The sequence below is a fragment of the Bombina bombina genome, chromosome 6 (genome assembly GCF_027579735.1).
Source record: "Bombina bombina isolate aBomBom1 chromosome 6, aBomBom1.pri, whole genome shotgun sequence".
NCBI lineage: Eukaryota > Metazoa > Chordata > Amphibia > Anura > Bombinatoridae > Bombina > Bombina bombina.
Window position 1 is genome coordinate 526,165,153 of NC_069504.1, and position 17,506 is coordinate 526,182,658.

The window sequence follows — 17,506 nt, forward strand, 5'->3', positions numbered from 1 at the left end:
TGTGTAATTCTTTTTTATTTTTGATCATTTGGTTTTTTATTTTTTGTAATTTAGTGTTTGTTTGTTTTTTGTAACTTAGTATTATTTTTTTCTGTAATTTAGTACTTTTAATAATGTTTAATTGTATATTTAAAAAACTTAAGTAGGGTTAGGTTTTTTTAATATGTAATTTAGTTTATTTAATTGGTAGTTTAATTCAATTGTAGGATAATAGTTAGGGTAGGTTAATTAATAGTTTAAATTAGTTTCTTATAACTCTACTGGTAAGTTTAAATTTATATGAAGATAGGGATGTTGTAATTTTAATTTATAGTTAGCGGGTTGTTAGGTATAGGGGTTAATAGCTTAATTTAGTTTATGGCGATGTGGGGGGCTGGCGGTTTAGGGGTTAATAGGTTTAGTTTGTGGTGGTGATGTGGGAGGCCAGAGGTTTAGGGGTTAATAACTTTATTTAGGTTGCAGCGATGTCGGGGAGCGGCAGGATAGGGGTTAATAATTTTATTTAGGTTGCGGCAATGACGGGGAGCGGCGGGATAGGGGTTAAACATTATAGTATTGTAACATCCTCTGTTCCTTTAAGACTCACTTACGTTTTTTTTCCATAAATACTAGAATTTCCCAGAATACTTTGCTTGGTATTCTGGGTACTTCCCACTTTTGTATCTAGCCGATCCTCATTCTATGTTTTTTTTTTAAAACTTTTTTTTATTGAATTTTTACAGGGGAACTTGGACAACGCCACATAGCATTATACAGTATCAAACATCATAAGGCAAGTTGTAGGCAGTAAAATGCAGTCTTAACAATATAATAGAGTCCACTTGGAGGCCAAAAAGTCTTTTCATGAACCATGTGGGGCGGCCAAGCCCTCTGCATTATTATAACATATAAACAAAACAACAAATAAAACAAAACACAACACAATCAAAAACAAGAAATAACCACTGGTATTGATTGATTTGAGGACCCAGCATTTTTAAGTATAACTGAGCGCATTGAGGGAAGGGAAGAGGTGGGAAACAATACGGGAGGTACAGACTGCACAACAACCAAGTTGCTTATTAACACATAAGTGGGATCCTTCCTGAAGGCATGTAGTGGTGTGCCTGTTCAGACCCTCCATATGGAACCATAGTGCTTGTGCTCTGCAATCAAGTAAATAATTGGGTGGCATACTGTCAGCCGTAAAGGTAAGCAATTCTAATACCATGTGACATATATAAATGTTTATGCAACGACGGATGGTCTTGGTCACAAACCTTGGGTCTAGTCAAGCAAGCTGTGATCCATTCATTGCGTCTGTCATGTGAAACGTTAGCTAAACCTGTTAAATCGTGTCAACCTCAGAACCCGTCAGGCACCAACGGCCATGGAGATTTTCGCTAAGCATAAACACTGTATGTTGGAAAGGACTTAGGAGTCTTTCCCGTATTCCTCTCGGTAAATACAGTATGTATGTTTGCCACTTGTTCAAAAATGTTTTAATTCTGACCTCGCGGTCTCCTTGTACATCTACCTGTTCTGTCAGGAGCTGCTGATACAGTACGTGAGTTAGTTTTTTGAAAGGAGGTTCTCTATTCTTGGCCCAATATTGTAACATTAATTTCCTGGCCATAAGTATGACTAGATTGAAAAACTTTTTATGTCTAGAGGGTATGTCAATGTCCTGAAAGAATAGTATGTTTGCTGCGGTTAGTGTTATATTGGTCTTAAGCACTATTGTCAACCAGAAATTAACTTTGCCCCAGAATCTCTGCATCTTAGGACAGTCCCAGACTAGATGTATCAGGTCAGGGGTGGGGGCCATGCATTTGGGACATATGTTTAACGCATCTGTAATCCATTTTGCTCTAAGTTTGGGCGTGTTGTATGCTTGATGTAGAAATTTTACCTGTGTTTCCCGTAGGTTCGAAGATAGGGTAGCTGCTCTAACAGCTTGTATGCTATGTGTGATGTGCTCTTGCGTAACTTCAGGGATTCTTTGTCCTTGCCATTTAGTCACAATGTCCTGCATTGTTTGTGTCTCATTGTGTGCTACAATTAGCTTATAGATAGGTGTGATGGAATGTATTCCCTGGGAGGCCAAATTACAAAGTGTGACAATTTTAGTCTGGGTCTTATCTAGCCATGGTAAGCCCTCAGACAGTAGGTTCTGGACATAATGTCGACTTTGGAAATAAGCGAATCTATGCGTGTTGGGGAGAGTGTATTGCGCTTGAAGATCTGAAAAAGGGAGTACCTGGTGTGTGGTGGGGTTAAGCAGTTGCACCACCATCTTTAGCCCCTGACGTTCCCAAAGCCTAAAAACAGCCGTTGTGTATCCTGGTATGAAGTCAGGATTGCCTTGTAGTGGTAAATATTTGCTGAATGTAAACTCCATACCCCATGTTTTGCAAAGTTTAGTCCAGGCCCTCAGCGGGTCCCTAAATAATATGTTTTGTTTTACGTGCTGGGGAAAGGTTGAAAGCCGGGTGTGTGGCAAAAAAGCAGGGTGTATTGGTGCTAGTAATTCATATTCTATGGGGTGACTAAAATGGTCTGAATGGGTCAGCCATCCCACTTTAATCTTGGTCAACGATGCCCAATTGTACCATCTAAGATTAGGGAGGCTAAGTCCACCCGAGCTGATTGGCATTGCCAGCTGGAGTCTACTTATTCTTGGTTTTCCTCTATTCCAAACAAACTTACCAAATAAAGTGGCTAAATTATTGAGGTCTCGTTTTGTGAGAAGGATAGGAAGCATCTGGAGGGGGTAAAGCAGCTGTCAGCCGTAAAGGACCAGCTCAGGATTCAACCCAACTGCTAGCGTGAAAAGTAAAAAACACACGCTAGCACACTGAGAAATATCCTGGACGTGACCCACTCAGGATTGAAGAAAGCAAATGTCCTTTTAAGAAGATAAATAAACTAAGTGAAATTCCTTTAGCAAGTGATAAAGCAAATGTCCCTTTAAGCAGGTTAGTAAATAAACAAAGATTCCTTTTAGCAGGTTTGGATAAAGCAAATGTCCCTTTAAGCAGGTTTAGTAAACAAACTGAGATTCCTTTTAGCAGGTTTGAATAAAGCAAATGTTCCTTTAAGCAGGTTAATGAACAAACAGTAATATCTTCCTCTTATTAGATTTGAATAAAGCAAATGTCCCTTTATGATGATTAGCAAACAAACAGATATTCCTTTTAGCAGGTTTAGATAAAGCAAATGTCCTTGTATGCAGGTTAGCAAACAAATAGAAAATCCTTTTAGCAGGTTTGAATAAAGCAAATGTCCCTTTAAGCAGGTTAATGAACAAACAGTAATATCTTCCTCTTATTAGATTTGAATAAAGCAAATGTCCCTTTATGATGATTAGCAAACAAACAGATATTCCTTTTAGCAGGTATAGATAAAACAAATGTCCTTGTATGCAGGTTAGCAAACAAATAGAAAATCATTTTAGCAGGTTTAAATAAAGCAAATGTTCCTGAATGCAGGTTAGTAAACAAACATAAAATCCTTTTTAGCAGGTTAAGCAAACTGGCAGAGAATATTCAGGCAAGGATTCAGGCAAGGGAGACATAAAAGAATTACTCACACAGGTCCGGTCCGGGAGGTAGGAAAGAGAAAAACAAACGGGCGCCAATTCAGATCTCCCGCCGAGATTTGAAGGCAGGGAGACTCTGACGTCAGGAGGAGAGCCAGATACCGCGTCACGTTGCTAGGCAACGTGACGTGATACAGAGGGGATCTGTGAGCCGCGGCGACACGGCAATGAGCGGATCCAATTCATGACAGCACCCCCCTCTCAAGGACCCCTCCGGGGGACAGGACCAGGCCTAGCAGGATAAGCTTTGTGAAAGGCCTTAATCAAAGCAGGGGCGTGAACATGCCGGGCTGGTTCCCAAGTCCGTTCCGTGACCGGATAACCCTTCCAATGGATGAGATAGTATAGTTTCTTGCCACGAAGTTTGGAATCCAGAATGTGAGCAATCTCAAACTCAGGCTGTCCCTGTACCAAGAGAGGCGGAGGTTTGGGCAGAGATTTAGAAAATCTATTAGATTTCACCGGTTTCAGGAGAGAAACATGGAACACAGGGTGAGCTTTGAGAGTCTTGGGAAGAGCAACTCGATATGCAGTAGAACAAACTTGACCCAGTATTCGGAAAGGACCCACATATCGAGGCCCCAATTTGATAGAAGGTTGTTTGAGATGAAGGTGACGAGTAGAAATCCACACCTTGTCTCCAGGACGAAAATTAGGAGCCTTCTTCCGTCTGCGATCAGCAAAAAACTTGTATCTTTTAGAAGCTTTGGAAAGAAGATCACGTATTTTACGCCAATGTCGAGTTAATCTCCGAGCAGTTTGATCAGAAGCAGGATTTTCAGAAGAGGAAGTATACAGAGGAAATGTTCTGGGTTGAAATCCATAAGCTGCAAAAAAGGGAGAAGACTGAAGAGATGAATTGTAACAAGCATTATGGGCCAACTCCGCTAAAGGAAGATAACGAGTCCAATTAGAATGATGATGGTCCACATAATGTCTAAGGTAAGTCTCCAGACATTGGTTTACTCTCTCGGTTTGGCCATTAGACTGTGGATGATGAGAGGTTGATAAAGAGATTGTAGTGCCAAAATGTTTGCAGAGCCATTTCCAGAACCGAGAAACAAATTGTACCCCTCTATCGGAGACGATGTCCAAAGGAAAACCATGTAATCTCACGATATGCAAAAGGAAAAGCTCAGAAAGTCCCTTGGCAGATGGAAGACCAGGCAAAGGAATGAAATGGGCAGACTTCGTAAACCTGTCGACCACCACTAAAATAGTGTTGTTTCCGGCAGAAAGAGGAAGGTCTGTAATAAAATCCATAGATAGATGGGTCCAAGGCTGGTGAGGAATGGGTAAAGGTTGAAGTAAACCAGAAGGGAGTTGACGAGGAGCTTTATTTGTAGCACATTGAGTGCAAACTGAGACATAATCTTTAACATCTTGAGAGAGAGTAGGCCACCAGACATACTGTTTAAGATTCAGAGTCGTGTTACTGACGCCAGGATGTCCAGAGAGAGGACTATCATGAGCCCAATGGAGAATCTTTGGACGGAGACGTTCAGGAACAAATAATAAACCGTCAGGAGATTTAAAGGAAGAAGGAAGATCCTTTTGAGCAGACTGTAACTCCTGTAAACAAGAGGTTGATAATTGAGCTATGACTTCTTGTGGATGAAGTATGGTACCAGATTCTGGAGTAGAGGTAGATTGAAACTGCCTGGATAAGGCATCCGCTTTTATATTCTTAGAACCAGGTATATAGGAAAGATTGTAATTAAAACATGAAAAGAATAAAGACCAACGAGCTTGTCTGGAATTCAATCGTTTGGCAGTTTGGAGATAAAGAAGATTTTTATGATCCGTGAGTATGGAAAATGGAAAGGTAGTACCCTCCAACCAATGCCTCCATTCGTCCAGAGCCATCTTGATGGCTAATAATTCCTTATTGCCAACGTCATAATTTAATTCAGAAGAAGTAAATTTCTTGGAAAAGAAACCTACAGGATGAATCTTACCCGTGTCAGGTATTCGTTGGGAAAGAACAGCCCCAGCAGCAACAGAAGAAGCATCCACTTCTAGGATAAATTGAAAATCCGGATTTGGGTGACGGAGTATGGGTGCAGAAGAAAAGGCCTTTTTGAGAGACTCAAAGGCCTTAATAGCCTCTGGGGACCACTTTTTACAATCTTGCCCCTTTCTAGTGAGTGACGTGAGAGGAGAAGTAATAGTAGCAAATCCTTTGATAAATTTCCTGTAATAATTGGCGAAGCCAAGAAACCGTTGTAGAGCCTTAAGAGAATCAGGTCTAGGCCAATCCAAAATGGAAGAAAGTTTATTCGGATCCATTTCAAATCCAGATTCAGATATTACATAACCCAAGAAGGGTATGGATTTTTGATGAAATGAACATTTCTCCAACTTGGCGAATAGATGATTGTCTCGTAACCGTTGCAAAACCTTCCTGACATGGTGTACATGATCTTGATAATTGTGGGAAAAAATTAAAATATCGTCAAGGTAGATAATGACGAAGGAGTTCAAAAAATCCCGAAAGATCTCATTCACGAAGTGTTGAAAAACAGCAGGGGCATTACACAGCCCAAAGGGCATAACCAGATATTCATAATGCCCAAATCGAGTGTTAAAGGCTGTCTTCCATTCGTCTCCTTTGCGCATGCGAATAAGGTTATAAGCACCACGAAGGTCCAGTTTGGTAAATATTGTAGCTCCTTGAAGATAAGTAAACAGTTCAGGAATAAGAGGCAGAGGGTAACTATTCTTGACTGTGATTTGATTCAAACCCCGATAATCAATACAAGGTCGCAGTCCTCCATCCTTTTTTCCCACAAAAAAGAAACCTGCCCCAAGAGGAGAAGAGGAAGGTCGAATAAAACCTCTAGCCAAACTATCTTGGATATATTCCTCTAAGGCAACATTCTCTGGCCTTGAGAGCGGATACGTCTTGCCACGAGGGTAGGTTGCCCCAGGAAGTAGACCAATGGGGCAATCAAAAGTACGATGTGGGGGAAGACGTTCTGCTTCTTTCTTGGAAAAAACATCAACGTAATCTTGATAAGGTGTGGGTAACGACCCAGAGGTGTCAATAGTGAGAGCAATAGTGAGAGGCACTTTCGTGGGAATCTGAAGACACCTATTTTGACAAGTATATCCCCAGGAAATGAGTTCGCCTTGAGTCCAGGAGAATACAGGATTATGTAACTGGAGCCAAATGTGGAATCGATGAAGACTCCTCCAGCACCAGAGTCAATAAGAGCTTGAGTATGAATCCTGTCTCCTCCAATTTGAAGAGTAACCGGGACAAAAAGTTTATTATTGAGGGAATGAGATCCTATTTGGCTTAACTTAGCTCCCTGGACAGAAGTTAAGCCCTGGCTTTTACCGGTCTGGTAGGACAATCTTTTAATAAATGTCCTTTAAGGCCACAGTATAAACACAGTCCAAGAGATCGTCTCCTCAGACGTTCAGTTTCAGTTAATCTAATGGTGCCAATTTCCATTGGTTCAGTCTGATCGGAAGGTGGAGAAGCGGGAGTTAAAGGGTTAGAGATACGAGGTACCAGACGAAAAGGACGATTAGAAGCTTTCTGATTTCTCTCTCTTTCTTGTTGGCGTTCGCGGTATCTGGAATCGAGACAAATACAAAGATTTATCAGAGCCTCTAGAGATTCTGGGATTTCACGATAGACCAACTCATCTTTGAGACGTTCAGAGAGTCCTTTGCGAAAAGCTGCTCTAAGAGCTCCCTGATTCCAGGTAGTCTCAGAAGCTAGAGTGCGAAATTCAATGGCATATTGAGATACAGGTTGACCACCTTGTCGTAAGTCTAGAAGAGAAGCTTCAGCAGCGGCAGACCTCCCTGGCTTATCGAAGACATTTGAAAAGACAGAGAGAAATGTATCCACATCCTGGAGTATTGGATCATTCTTTTCAAGCAAAGGTGATACCCAGGCTAAGGCTCTACCTTTCATTAAGGATATAAGGAAAGTGATTCTAGAGGAGGGAGTTGCAAAGAGAACCGGACTATTCCGAAAATGAAGGCGACACTGATTCAAAAAACCCCTACAATCCTCAGGATTCCCATCATATTTGTCCGGAAGAGGTATCCTGGGACTGAGCTGAGCTTGTGTCTGATTGGTAGGATTCGTAGGGGGAGAGGGATCCAAAGGAATAGGATTAGGAGGTATAGGAGCAGCCATATTCTGAAGTAAAGTAGTTATCTGATCCAACTTTGCGTCCAAGGATTGTAAGTGGGTAGCATGAGATCCCAATAACTGTCCCTGGTGGGTCACGGCCATGGATAATTCAGTGGGGTCCATTTTTATGGCCCGTTTGTAATGTCAGCCGTAAAGGACCAGCTCAGGATTCAACCCAACTGCTAGCGTGAAAAGTAAAAAACACACGCTAGCACACTGAGAAATATCCTGGACGTGACCCACTCAGGATTGAAGAAAGCAAATGTCCTTTTAAGAAGATAAATAAACTAAGTGAAATTCCTTTAGCAAGTGATAAAGCAAATGTCCCTTTAAGCAGGTTAGTAAATAAACAAAGATTCCTTTTAGCAGGTTTGGATAAAGCAAATGTCCCTTTAAGCAGGTTTAGTAAACAAACTGAGATTCCTTTTAGCAGGTTTGAATAAAGCAAATGTTCCTTTAAGCAGGTTAATGAACAAACAGTAATATCTTCCTCTTATTAGATTTGAATAAAGCAAATGTCCCTTTATGATGATTAGCAAACAAACAGATATTCCTTTTAGCAGGTTTAGATAAAGCAAATGTCCTTGTATGCAGGTTAGCAAACAAATAGAAAATCCTTTTAGCAGGTTTGAATAAAGCAAATGTCCCTTTAAGCAGGTTAATGAACAAACAGTAATATCTTCCTCTTATTAGATTTGAATAAAGCAAATGTCCCTTTATGATGATTAGCAAACAAACAGATATTCCTTTTAGCAGGTATAGATAAAACAAATGTCCTTGTATGCAGGTTAGCAAACAAATAGAAAATCCTTTTAGCAGGTTTAAATAAAGCAAATGTTCCTGAATGCAGGTTAGTAAACAAACATAAAATCCTTTTTAGCAGGTTAAGCAAACTGGCAGAGAATATTCAGGCAAGGATTCAGGCAAGGGAGACATAAAAGAATTACTCACACAGGTCCGGTCCGGGAGGTAGGAAAGAGAAAAACAAACGGGCGCCAATTCAGATCTCCCGCCGAGATTTGAAGGCAGGGAGACTCTGACGTCAGGAGGAGAGCCAGATACTGCGTCACGTTGCTAGGCAACGTGACGTGATACAGAGGGGATCTGTGAGCCGCGGCGACACGGCAATGAGCGGATCCAATTCATGACAGCAGCTTTGGCAAGATGATCATTTTTAAAAGATGTATCCTACCTGTGAGGGAGAGGGGCAAGTTTCCCCACCCCTTTACTTGATTATTGATGAGGGTTATAGTGTTACTTATATTCAGGTGGTACAATTTATTAGTGTCAATATGCAAGTGGATCCCTAGATAAGTGAAAGTTCCTGAGGTTACTTTTAAGTCAGTGCCTTGTAGTGGGTTTTTTTGGGAGTTAAGTAGCCATGTCAGTTCGGATTTGTCCGTATTAACTTTGTAGCCTGTGAATTTGCCAAAGTCATTTAGTATGTGTAACAAGTTGGGTACATTGACATGTGGGTTGGGGACATACAACAGAAGGTCGTCAGCATAGAGAGACAGGTGTACGGTTTGCCTATGAATTTTTAGGCCTTCGCTGCATTGACGGATGTAACATGCTAGTGGCTCTATTGCTAAGTTAAAGAGTAAAGGGGACAGGGGGCAACCCTGTCTGGTCCTCTCTCCAAGAGGAATAATGGGGATAACTGGCCATTAATAATTATAGAGGCTGATGGTGATGTATACAGCTGTCGGATTATGTTAAGAAAGTTTCCAAATATGCCAAATTTTTCCAAAGAAGTGTACAAGTGATCCCACTCTATCCTATCAAACGCCTTCTCGGCGTCAATGGCGAGAAGGCAGGCGTCAGTGTTGGGTTTCTGTGAAACTGGGTACTGTTGGTTATTATGATCCTCATTCTATGTTAATGAAACCCCTTTGAAATCCTCACTTGTATTGTACTTTAATTACCTAAAGTCATTTGTTGTGTCCACATTAGTTCTCCGGACTGCACCAGAGGCGTATCCTGCTTCCAGCTTCTCAGAGTTTCTCTTCATCAAAGCCAATGAGTCTCTCCGGTGACGTCACCGTCAGCTGCGCTCCAACTTCCTGGTTCTACGAACAACGGACGAGCTCCACGAATTGCTCAGTGATTGCCGCTTTTCTCTTCACTCTCATTACCGTCTCTCACAGTCAGTTCCCCTTTTCCATGCTCAGACTGTATTCTGGTTTATGCTTACAATGCTACTTTTTGTCATACAACGAAATTCATACAATACTACTTCTGAGACCATTATCCATGAACTTGCATATGAGTTTTGTATTGAGAGCTGTTAAGTATATACTTAAGGGATATCAACTATCTGAACACCACAGATTAAGTTGTTCAGATATAGATATTCTATATCAAATTACCTTTCATATGTAACTGGGATATTAAGATATTATATACCAGAACATATATTAGGAACACACTCATATAATAAAAACTTTGTTTGTTCTAACTAAACTTCTGTTACAAATGATTAAACTGATAGATATCAAACTCCTTAAACAAGTTTTAAGTAGAAGAATTATACTTCTAACTCTGATACTAATTTGGGTTATTACAAGTATAGTGGCGGCGTTTAGTGACAGGGTATGAATAAAGTTGGGAAAAAGCCGAATAGATGTGAGATCGATGACTGCTAGTTAACAACATTCCAATGCTCATTGCCCCGTACTTGGTGCGCGTCTTTTTGTCGACTTTTTTCATAAATAAGGAGAGCATATTGAGATACGCGGCCACGATGTTAGGCAATGTTAGGCGAGCGTATTGATGCCGGCGAATGCAACACAGTTGACGGCTTGATAGATATCCCTCTATGCATTAATTATACTGTGCAACATATATGTTATCAATATATCAATGTATAGGTACTCTTCATTGGATATACAGTGCAGCATATATGTAGAGTATGTATACACTGATAACATATGTGCTGCACAGTATAATTAATGCATGCACTAACAACATGTATGTTGCACTGTATAATGATGTTGAAGATTCATACACTAAAAAACAGATCTGCCCTGTATCATTTTGATGAATGACTATACATTAATGGTGAGAACCATAATGATGCCAAACATTTATACACTGAAAATGAACCCATTGTATATTTATGCTAAGTATACACGGAAGTAGGATATTGTGCTGAATAATTATTATAGCCATCTATACACTTTATTGTATAGGCATGCAGAGTAGACAGTTAATAGACATGTGGTACTGCGCAATCATGACTTTAGATTGATAGACAGATCTATCTATAGGTTTATATAAGGCATTGCTTGCTTGAACAAACATGTGCGCTAGTGTTTACTCATAAGTTTGAATGTGCATAAATTGCTCCCCATTATTCGCATGCTCTGTATTGGTCTGACCAAAGCAATGCACATTATATACCACACACTGCTTTTTGTGCAATGTCATGCATGACATCACCGCATCATACTGCACTCATGGACTGCAAACACTACGTTCTACTGAGTATATAGCAGAACTGGGCATTTCCATATATGGAAAACAGATGGGGTCATAGTGATTAATAAACAGGTTAACTGTGTTTTGTGATTTGTAGGCTTCATATGAATCATTGAAAATTACTATATGTTTCAACTAATATGCTTAATCATGTTGTTTCATGGCTCTTAACAATTTATTTTTTGTATTATAATTGCATTACATTAACAGAGTGCTTGGGTGACTCAAGCACACTTATATATTGTTATATTTATTAAGACATAAATTATTGCCTATTGACGTCCTAAACTACCTGATACTCTAACGTGCAACATTATGAGTTGTGACATAATTGCAGCATTTTGATTGCAACATTATATATTATGACACTGAGTGTGCAATATGAATATGAAAAACAAAAAAATTCTTACATCATTCAGATAGAGCACACAATTTTAAACAACATTCCATATTACTTCTATTGTCAAATTTGCTTTATTCTCTTGGTATCCTTTGTTGAAGGTGCAGCAATGCACTACTGGAAGCTAGCTGAACACTTCAGGTGAGCCATTGACAAAGTCATACAGATGCAGCTAACAATCAGCAGCTGCTTTTGTGCTTACCTAGGTATTCTCTCAACTTAAGGATAGAAAGAGAATAAAACAAAATAGAAGTAAATTGGAAAGTTGTTTAAAACTACATACTCTATCTGTATCACAAAAGTTTATTTTGGACTTTTCTGTCCCTTTAAGAAGGATACCATTTTATACTACACCCTTAATAAATAATATTTGCATTTAATATGGGATACAGTCATTCTGCTTTACTGACATACTAGGCATGTTTGCTAACAGGCCCTATCAACATGCAGAAACATACTAATAAAAATTACATAATAAGATAAGTGAAAACAGTTTTGCACCTATACAAGACATATGTATTAGCAATGCAAATGTAAATTATATGCATTTATTCTACAGTCTAATAATCATTAGAATATTTAGCCTTACCACTGAATGCTTCTTTCTGAAGTGGCCTGCAAAAATACATTTAAAGTTAATATCACCTAAAAATTTATATAAATCATGTATTAATAAAACTATATTTATATATATGCTACAAAAAGCTTACGATTTGTTATGGGTTGAAGAATGTCTGCTGTAATGTGGTTCCTTTTACCCAAAGGGAAAACAATAATACAATTAGTGTTTTTTCAGTAATCTAAATAATGACAAATTAACGTTGAGCATGTGCACAAGCCTCATATAAGGTGTTAATGCAGATACATACTAACCGTTAGTAAAGCAGCCTTGGAGTCTACATGATACCCATCATCATAAGATGCACTGCTATCCATTCGTACTATAAAACAAAATAACATATTCCCAGTCAATAAAAAAAGAAATTAAATGAAATGCTGAACATAGGTTTTGACAGTAGGTAAGAACCATAGGCCCAACAAGTCTGACCAAAACTTCCTAAAAGTGAAAGCTTATTTAGGGCTAGATTACAAGTGGAGCAGTAAATTATCGCGCCTCACAAACGGGCTATTTTGTCCATTTGCGGGTGGGCGATATTTAACCAGCCATTACAAGTGGCTGGTTATTGCTACCATGAGCTCACGGTAGCAATTAGCGGTCAGAAAATTTACCAGAGATCTGATCTCTGATTAATTTTCAAAAAGTGCCCCAAATGCCCTTTAAATAGAGGGCATTTTAGTTTTTCATGAAAAAAATGTAGCATTTTTCTTTTTTGATAAAAAAACAACTACACTAGGCAGTTTTGGGGCTTTAATGTTGGTGGGATCGGGTGAAAAATTCCTTTACATTGCGGTCTATGGGAAATGTGTGTTCCCAGTAAATATATATCTATATATACACTTTAACACATAAATATATATGTATATCAGCATATACATATATAGTACAGAAGTCTTAGACCACCATTAGATTTGTTGTTTTAGCAAAGTTTTAATGACCATCCTTATTTATTTGTCGGTCTCTTTATTAAGATAAAAACAGAAAATACAGGAAATATGTACGCAAATTATAACCCCCCCCCCCCTCCCACAATTTTCAGGACAAAATGGCTTCTTCAGGCAAAAGTCAGTATTTAGTGTGACCTCTCTTGGCACTAAGCACATCTTGAACTATTCTGGGGAGACTGTCCTGAAGTTTTCTAAAGTAATATTCTGGTATATTATACCAAGCTTCTTTCAGCACTTCCCAGAGTTCTTCTTTAGATTTAGGTTGTCTTTTATTTATTTCTATGTCCAGGTGATCCCATACGGCCTCTATAATATTCATGTCTATAATATTCATGATTTCACTGCATTAGCGGTGTGCTAGGGATCGTTATCATGCTGAAAAATAAAACCATTCCCAATCAGGCGCTTTCCAGAAGGAATGATAATTTAAAACCGGTCTGTACTTTTCAGCATTCATGATCCCATCAATTTGGACAATATCACCAACACCACTGGCAGAAATACTGCACCAAACCAGGACAGACCCTCCACCATGTTTCACTGAAGGCCGCAAAGACTCATTCTTCCATCTCTCTTTAACTCTTCCCTACCACTAGGAGAAGGAAAACATCCCCAAATCCCAAGAACTCTATAAAACCCCTCCCACCTCACTAGTACTTCAGTCTTGTCTTTGCCTCTGTTGGAGGTGGTTGAAGAATGAAGATGTGCATTTGATTCTTTAGAGAGGGATTCTAAGATAGATTTGAGCCCCATTTCCCCTCAGAGTACAAGTTGCTTGTTGGAGTGATGTATTTGGTGTGTTGAGAGTGACATATATTTCACCAGTGGGGATCTAATCACAAGCCTTGCCATGGGGGTCGCAGGAACTTGTCCTTTTCCTTTGTCTGCTGGTTTGTTGATATACTCCTATTCCAGTTCCTCTGCTGTCATGTTTCAGCACTGATCTTGGCTTTCCACTGATTTCCTCCAGCAGCAGAGTGCACTCTATAAACCATTTAGGTTATCACTATATATATATTGTTATGTTTGTACATAGCCTTGGGACCAGGGCCGCCACTAGAAATTTTGGGGCCCCTGACTCAACCATTGATCAGGCCCCCCCCCCTCCTTTGACATGTGCAATTTTTGACCAAGTGACTAAAACGTATATGCACTTTATTCTTAATTGTCTATTTAAACTTGGAAATGTTGTAAAGGTAGTAACATACAGACACACTCATACACTGAAACACACAAACACACTCACACATAAGGATTCACATATAGACACTCTAGCAGACACGCAAAGAAACACACTCAGACACAGAAACCAAAACAGACACTTAGCACTTGTTTACATTGACCTGACAAGTAATGAGGTAAACTACAGTTTTGTAAAAAAAGGAGATTTAGAAAACAAAATATGGAGTTCTGATTATCTTTTTGTAAAGGAAGATGACAACTAAATTATGACAACAGCATGCAGTGGCTGAAAGGAAGGGCCCTGAACTGCCTAAACAATAATTTAAAGGTTAATTGGTGGAGTGGTTACTTCCGGAAAGGTCTTGTTAGTCTCAAAGTCTGTAGAAAGATGTGAATAATTAGTAGTAAGGTCAAAATGTCCTAAAAAGGAACAGACAATGGACACACACACACAAACTCAAATTTGCACATACACCCAAGGAAACACCGACAGAGACAGCCTCAGAAAACACACAAAGACATATACACACATACACACACACCGAGACACCCACAGAAAACACACAAAGACATACACACACACACAGAGAGACAACCACATGAAAAACACAGAAAGACATACATACACATACCCTCACTGAGACATCCACAGAAAACACACAAAGACATACACACACCCTCACAGAGACACCCACAGCAAACACAGACATACATACATACATACACACACCCTCACAGAAACACCCATAGAGAAAGCTCAAAGACATATGCACACACCCTCACAGACATCCACAGAAAATGCACAAAGACATACACACCCACCCTCACAGAGAGACCCACAGATAAAAAATACATACACATAGAGACACAAACCAAAGCACAAAGACATAAACACATACACCCACAGAAACACTCACAGGAGGAAACATTTATGCACCTTGCATCCCCTAAATCAACAGTGTGTGACATGCATGATAAAAAAAAATGCAGAAATTAAGAGATCACTTTTTAAAGAATCATATTTGTAAATGTGCAAACAAAAATAATTCTGTGAATTCAAAATTGTACATTAATAAGCTGGGTAGATGGCTAGATGAAGAAAAGTACCTTTAAAAGGTTGACATATGTTTGTTTGTTTTTTTCCCATTTTCCCCAACCAAGAGCTCCACTTCAAATATAGTGTACAAATTTTCCCATCTGTCAGCTGTACTTATGGATTTTGAAAAGCTGTACTCTATATGGTCTTGGTGGGACCATAAGCTGTGGTACTCATACCATTAGATCTGGTTAAATGCAGGATATAGGCTTGTTGGTATGTATTTCAAAACTAAGTCAGCTGTAGTGTAAACTGAACAGTTTTAAGTTAACCTGTCTCATTTCAAACACTGAGCAATCTTAGTCTGAGAGTATAAAATTTTATGCAGATGTAAAAATCTTAGATAAAATGCCTCCTTGCATCTGGAAAGTCCTTGCATAAAGGGGCAGTAAACTGGAATGTAAATATATATATATATATATATATATATATATATATATATATATATATATATATATATATATATATATATATATATAAATAAAATGCATATCTGCCAAAAGGGCATCTACCATTTGTGTATTGAGGAGGAAACTTTTCTGCATGGTTTTAAATATAGAATTTCTACAGCATTGTCAAATAATCATAAATACACTGCTGCTAAAAAATGTGTTTTTATGGACCCCTAGCCTCACCATACAACTACTACCACACTGAAGTTACAATCCAAAATTGCACAAAGAAATAAAAAACATTTGCTAAGTAAGTCCTACCTCCTCTTCAAATGAAAGTGATCTGCCGTCTGACTCAGACACACACTGTACAAAGTGCCAAGTCTGTCTCACACTGAGCATAGGGGTTTAGTGCACACTAAGAAATCCTCTCAAATGCTAATACTTTACTCCTTGTTATAACATTTCCCATGCTCAATTAGCACTCTCCTGTAGTACCCACTGGTGGCTGCCAAAATGTAAAAAAAAAAAAAAAAGAATTTTTTTTTTTTTTTTTAGTTTTTGCCTCATGGGGCCCCCCTGGCTCATTGGGCCCCTGACAGGAGTCACCCCTGTCACCCCCTGATGGCGGCCCTGCTTGGGACAGTTATATATATGCTATTTGATATTTCCCCTATTAAAGTGTTAATATGTTTATTTTTAATTGCATCATTTTTCCCTTGTTTACATTTTTTGACACTTAGGTGTTTTTACCTGCGTATTTTGGTGCTTCCTAGTTTTTTCGTGACCATACATTTTTTTGTTGCACATTGATGCACGCCCGCCTTCAGGTCTGCGTGCATCAGCATTATAGTGTGCATACTTTTTGGCACTCTTTTCTATTATATATGACGTAACATTGATGCGCCTCCCTTTACAAGTGTGCTATATGCACAATAGAAAACAAAGTAAGGACCCACACAGAAAAATGTAAAAATCAGATGAAAATATATCAATACACACATATAAAGGTAACCAAAATTGCACGATTGTCCCGACCAGGTTATATGACACCTCCACAGGAGACTAGGAAATGATGGACGCTCTCCTCCTTACAGACCGGATGTTACTATAAAGCAGAAGAAAAAAACAGAGGGGCCCCTCATGTGTAGATTTAAAAGGGTTAGAATCTTGTAAGGTGCTATATGCCTGATGAAATGGCTGTTTGTCAAGCCAAGAAACCTGGTAGGCAGTGGCGTCACTAGGGGGGGGGCGGGGGGGGCGGCCCGCACCCGGGTGACACCATAAGGGGGGTGACACCACAGCAGCTGTTACACTAACCTGTTAGAAGAATAGTATTATTTGATTTGTAATTTGATTTGTAAGTTTAAATTTTTATTTCTGAATCTGAAAGTAGTGTGGTGTGGCGTTGTTGTTCTTTGTTCACAGTGAGTTAATAAATACATAACAGTTGTATTACTTTGTCTTTACTTAATTTACTTATTATTAACCATGGGGGGGGGGGGTCCGACTCCGTCAGTGACTGTGTGATCATCAATCTACTACTCCATTAGACTAGACTCACTCAGTAGAATGATGATCACTCTAGTCGGAGCAGCAGGGGCAACAGACAGACCGACGGTCACGTTCCAATCCTCAGCAATGTCTGGCTGAC

General features: G+C 39.2%; 1 protein-coding gene across 1 annotated transcript in view; it reads right to left on the reverse strand.

The window, feature by feature from the left end:
• The window catches only part of LOC128664510 (transient receptor potential cation channel subfamily M member 7-like), a 288,636-nt gene that overhangs the window by 71,191 nt on the left and 199,939 nt on the right, over window positions 1–17,506 (reverse strand). The window contains 3 exon segments of the mRNA XM_053719331.1: window positions 12,206–12,231; window positions 12,327–12,367; window positions 12,490–12,557. Coding sequence (XP_053575306.1) covers window positions 12,206–12,231; window positions 12,327–12,367; window positions 12,490–12,557 — 135 coding nt within the window.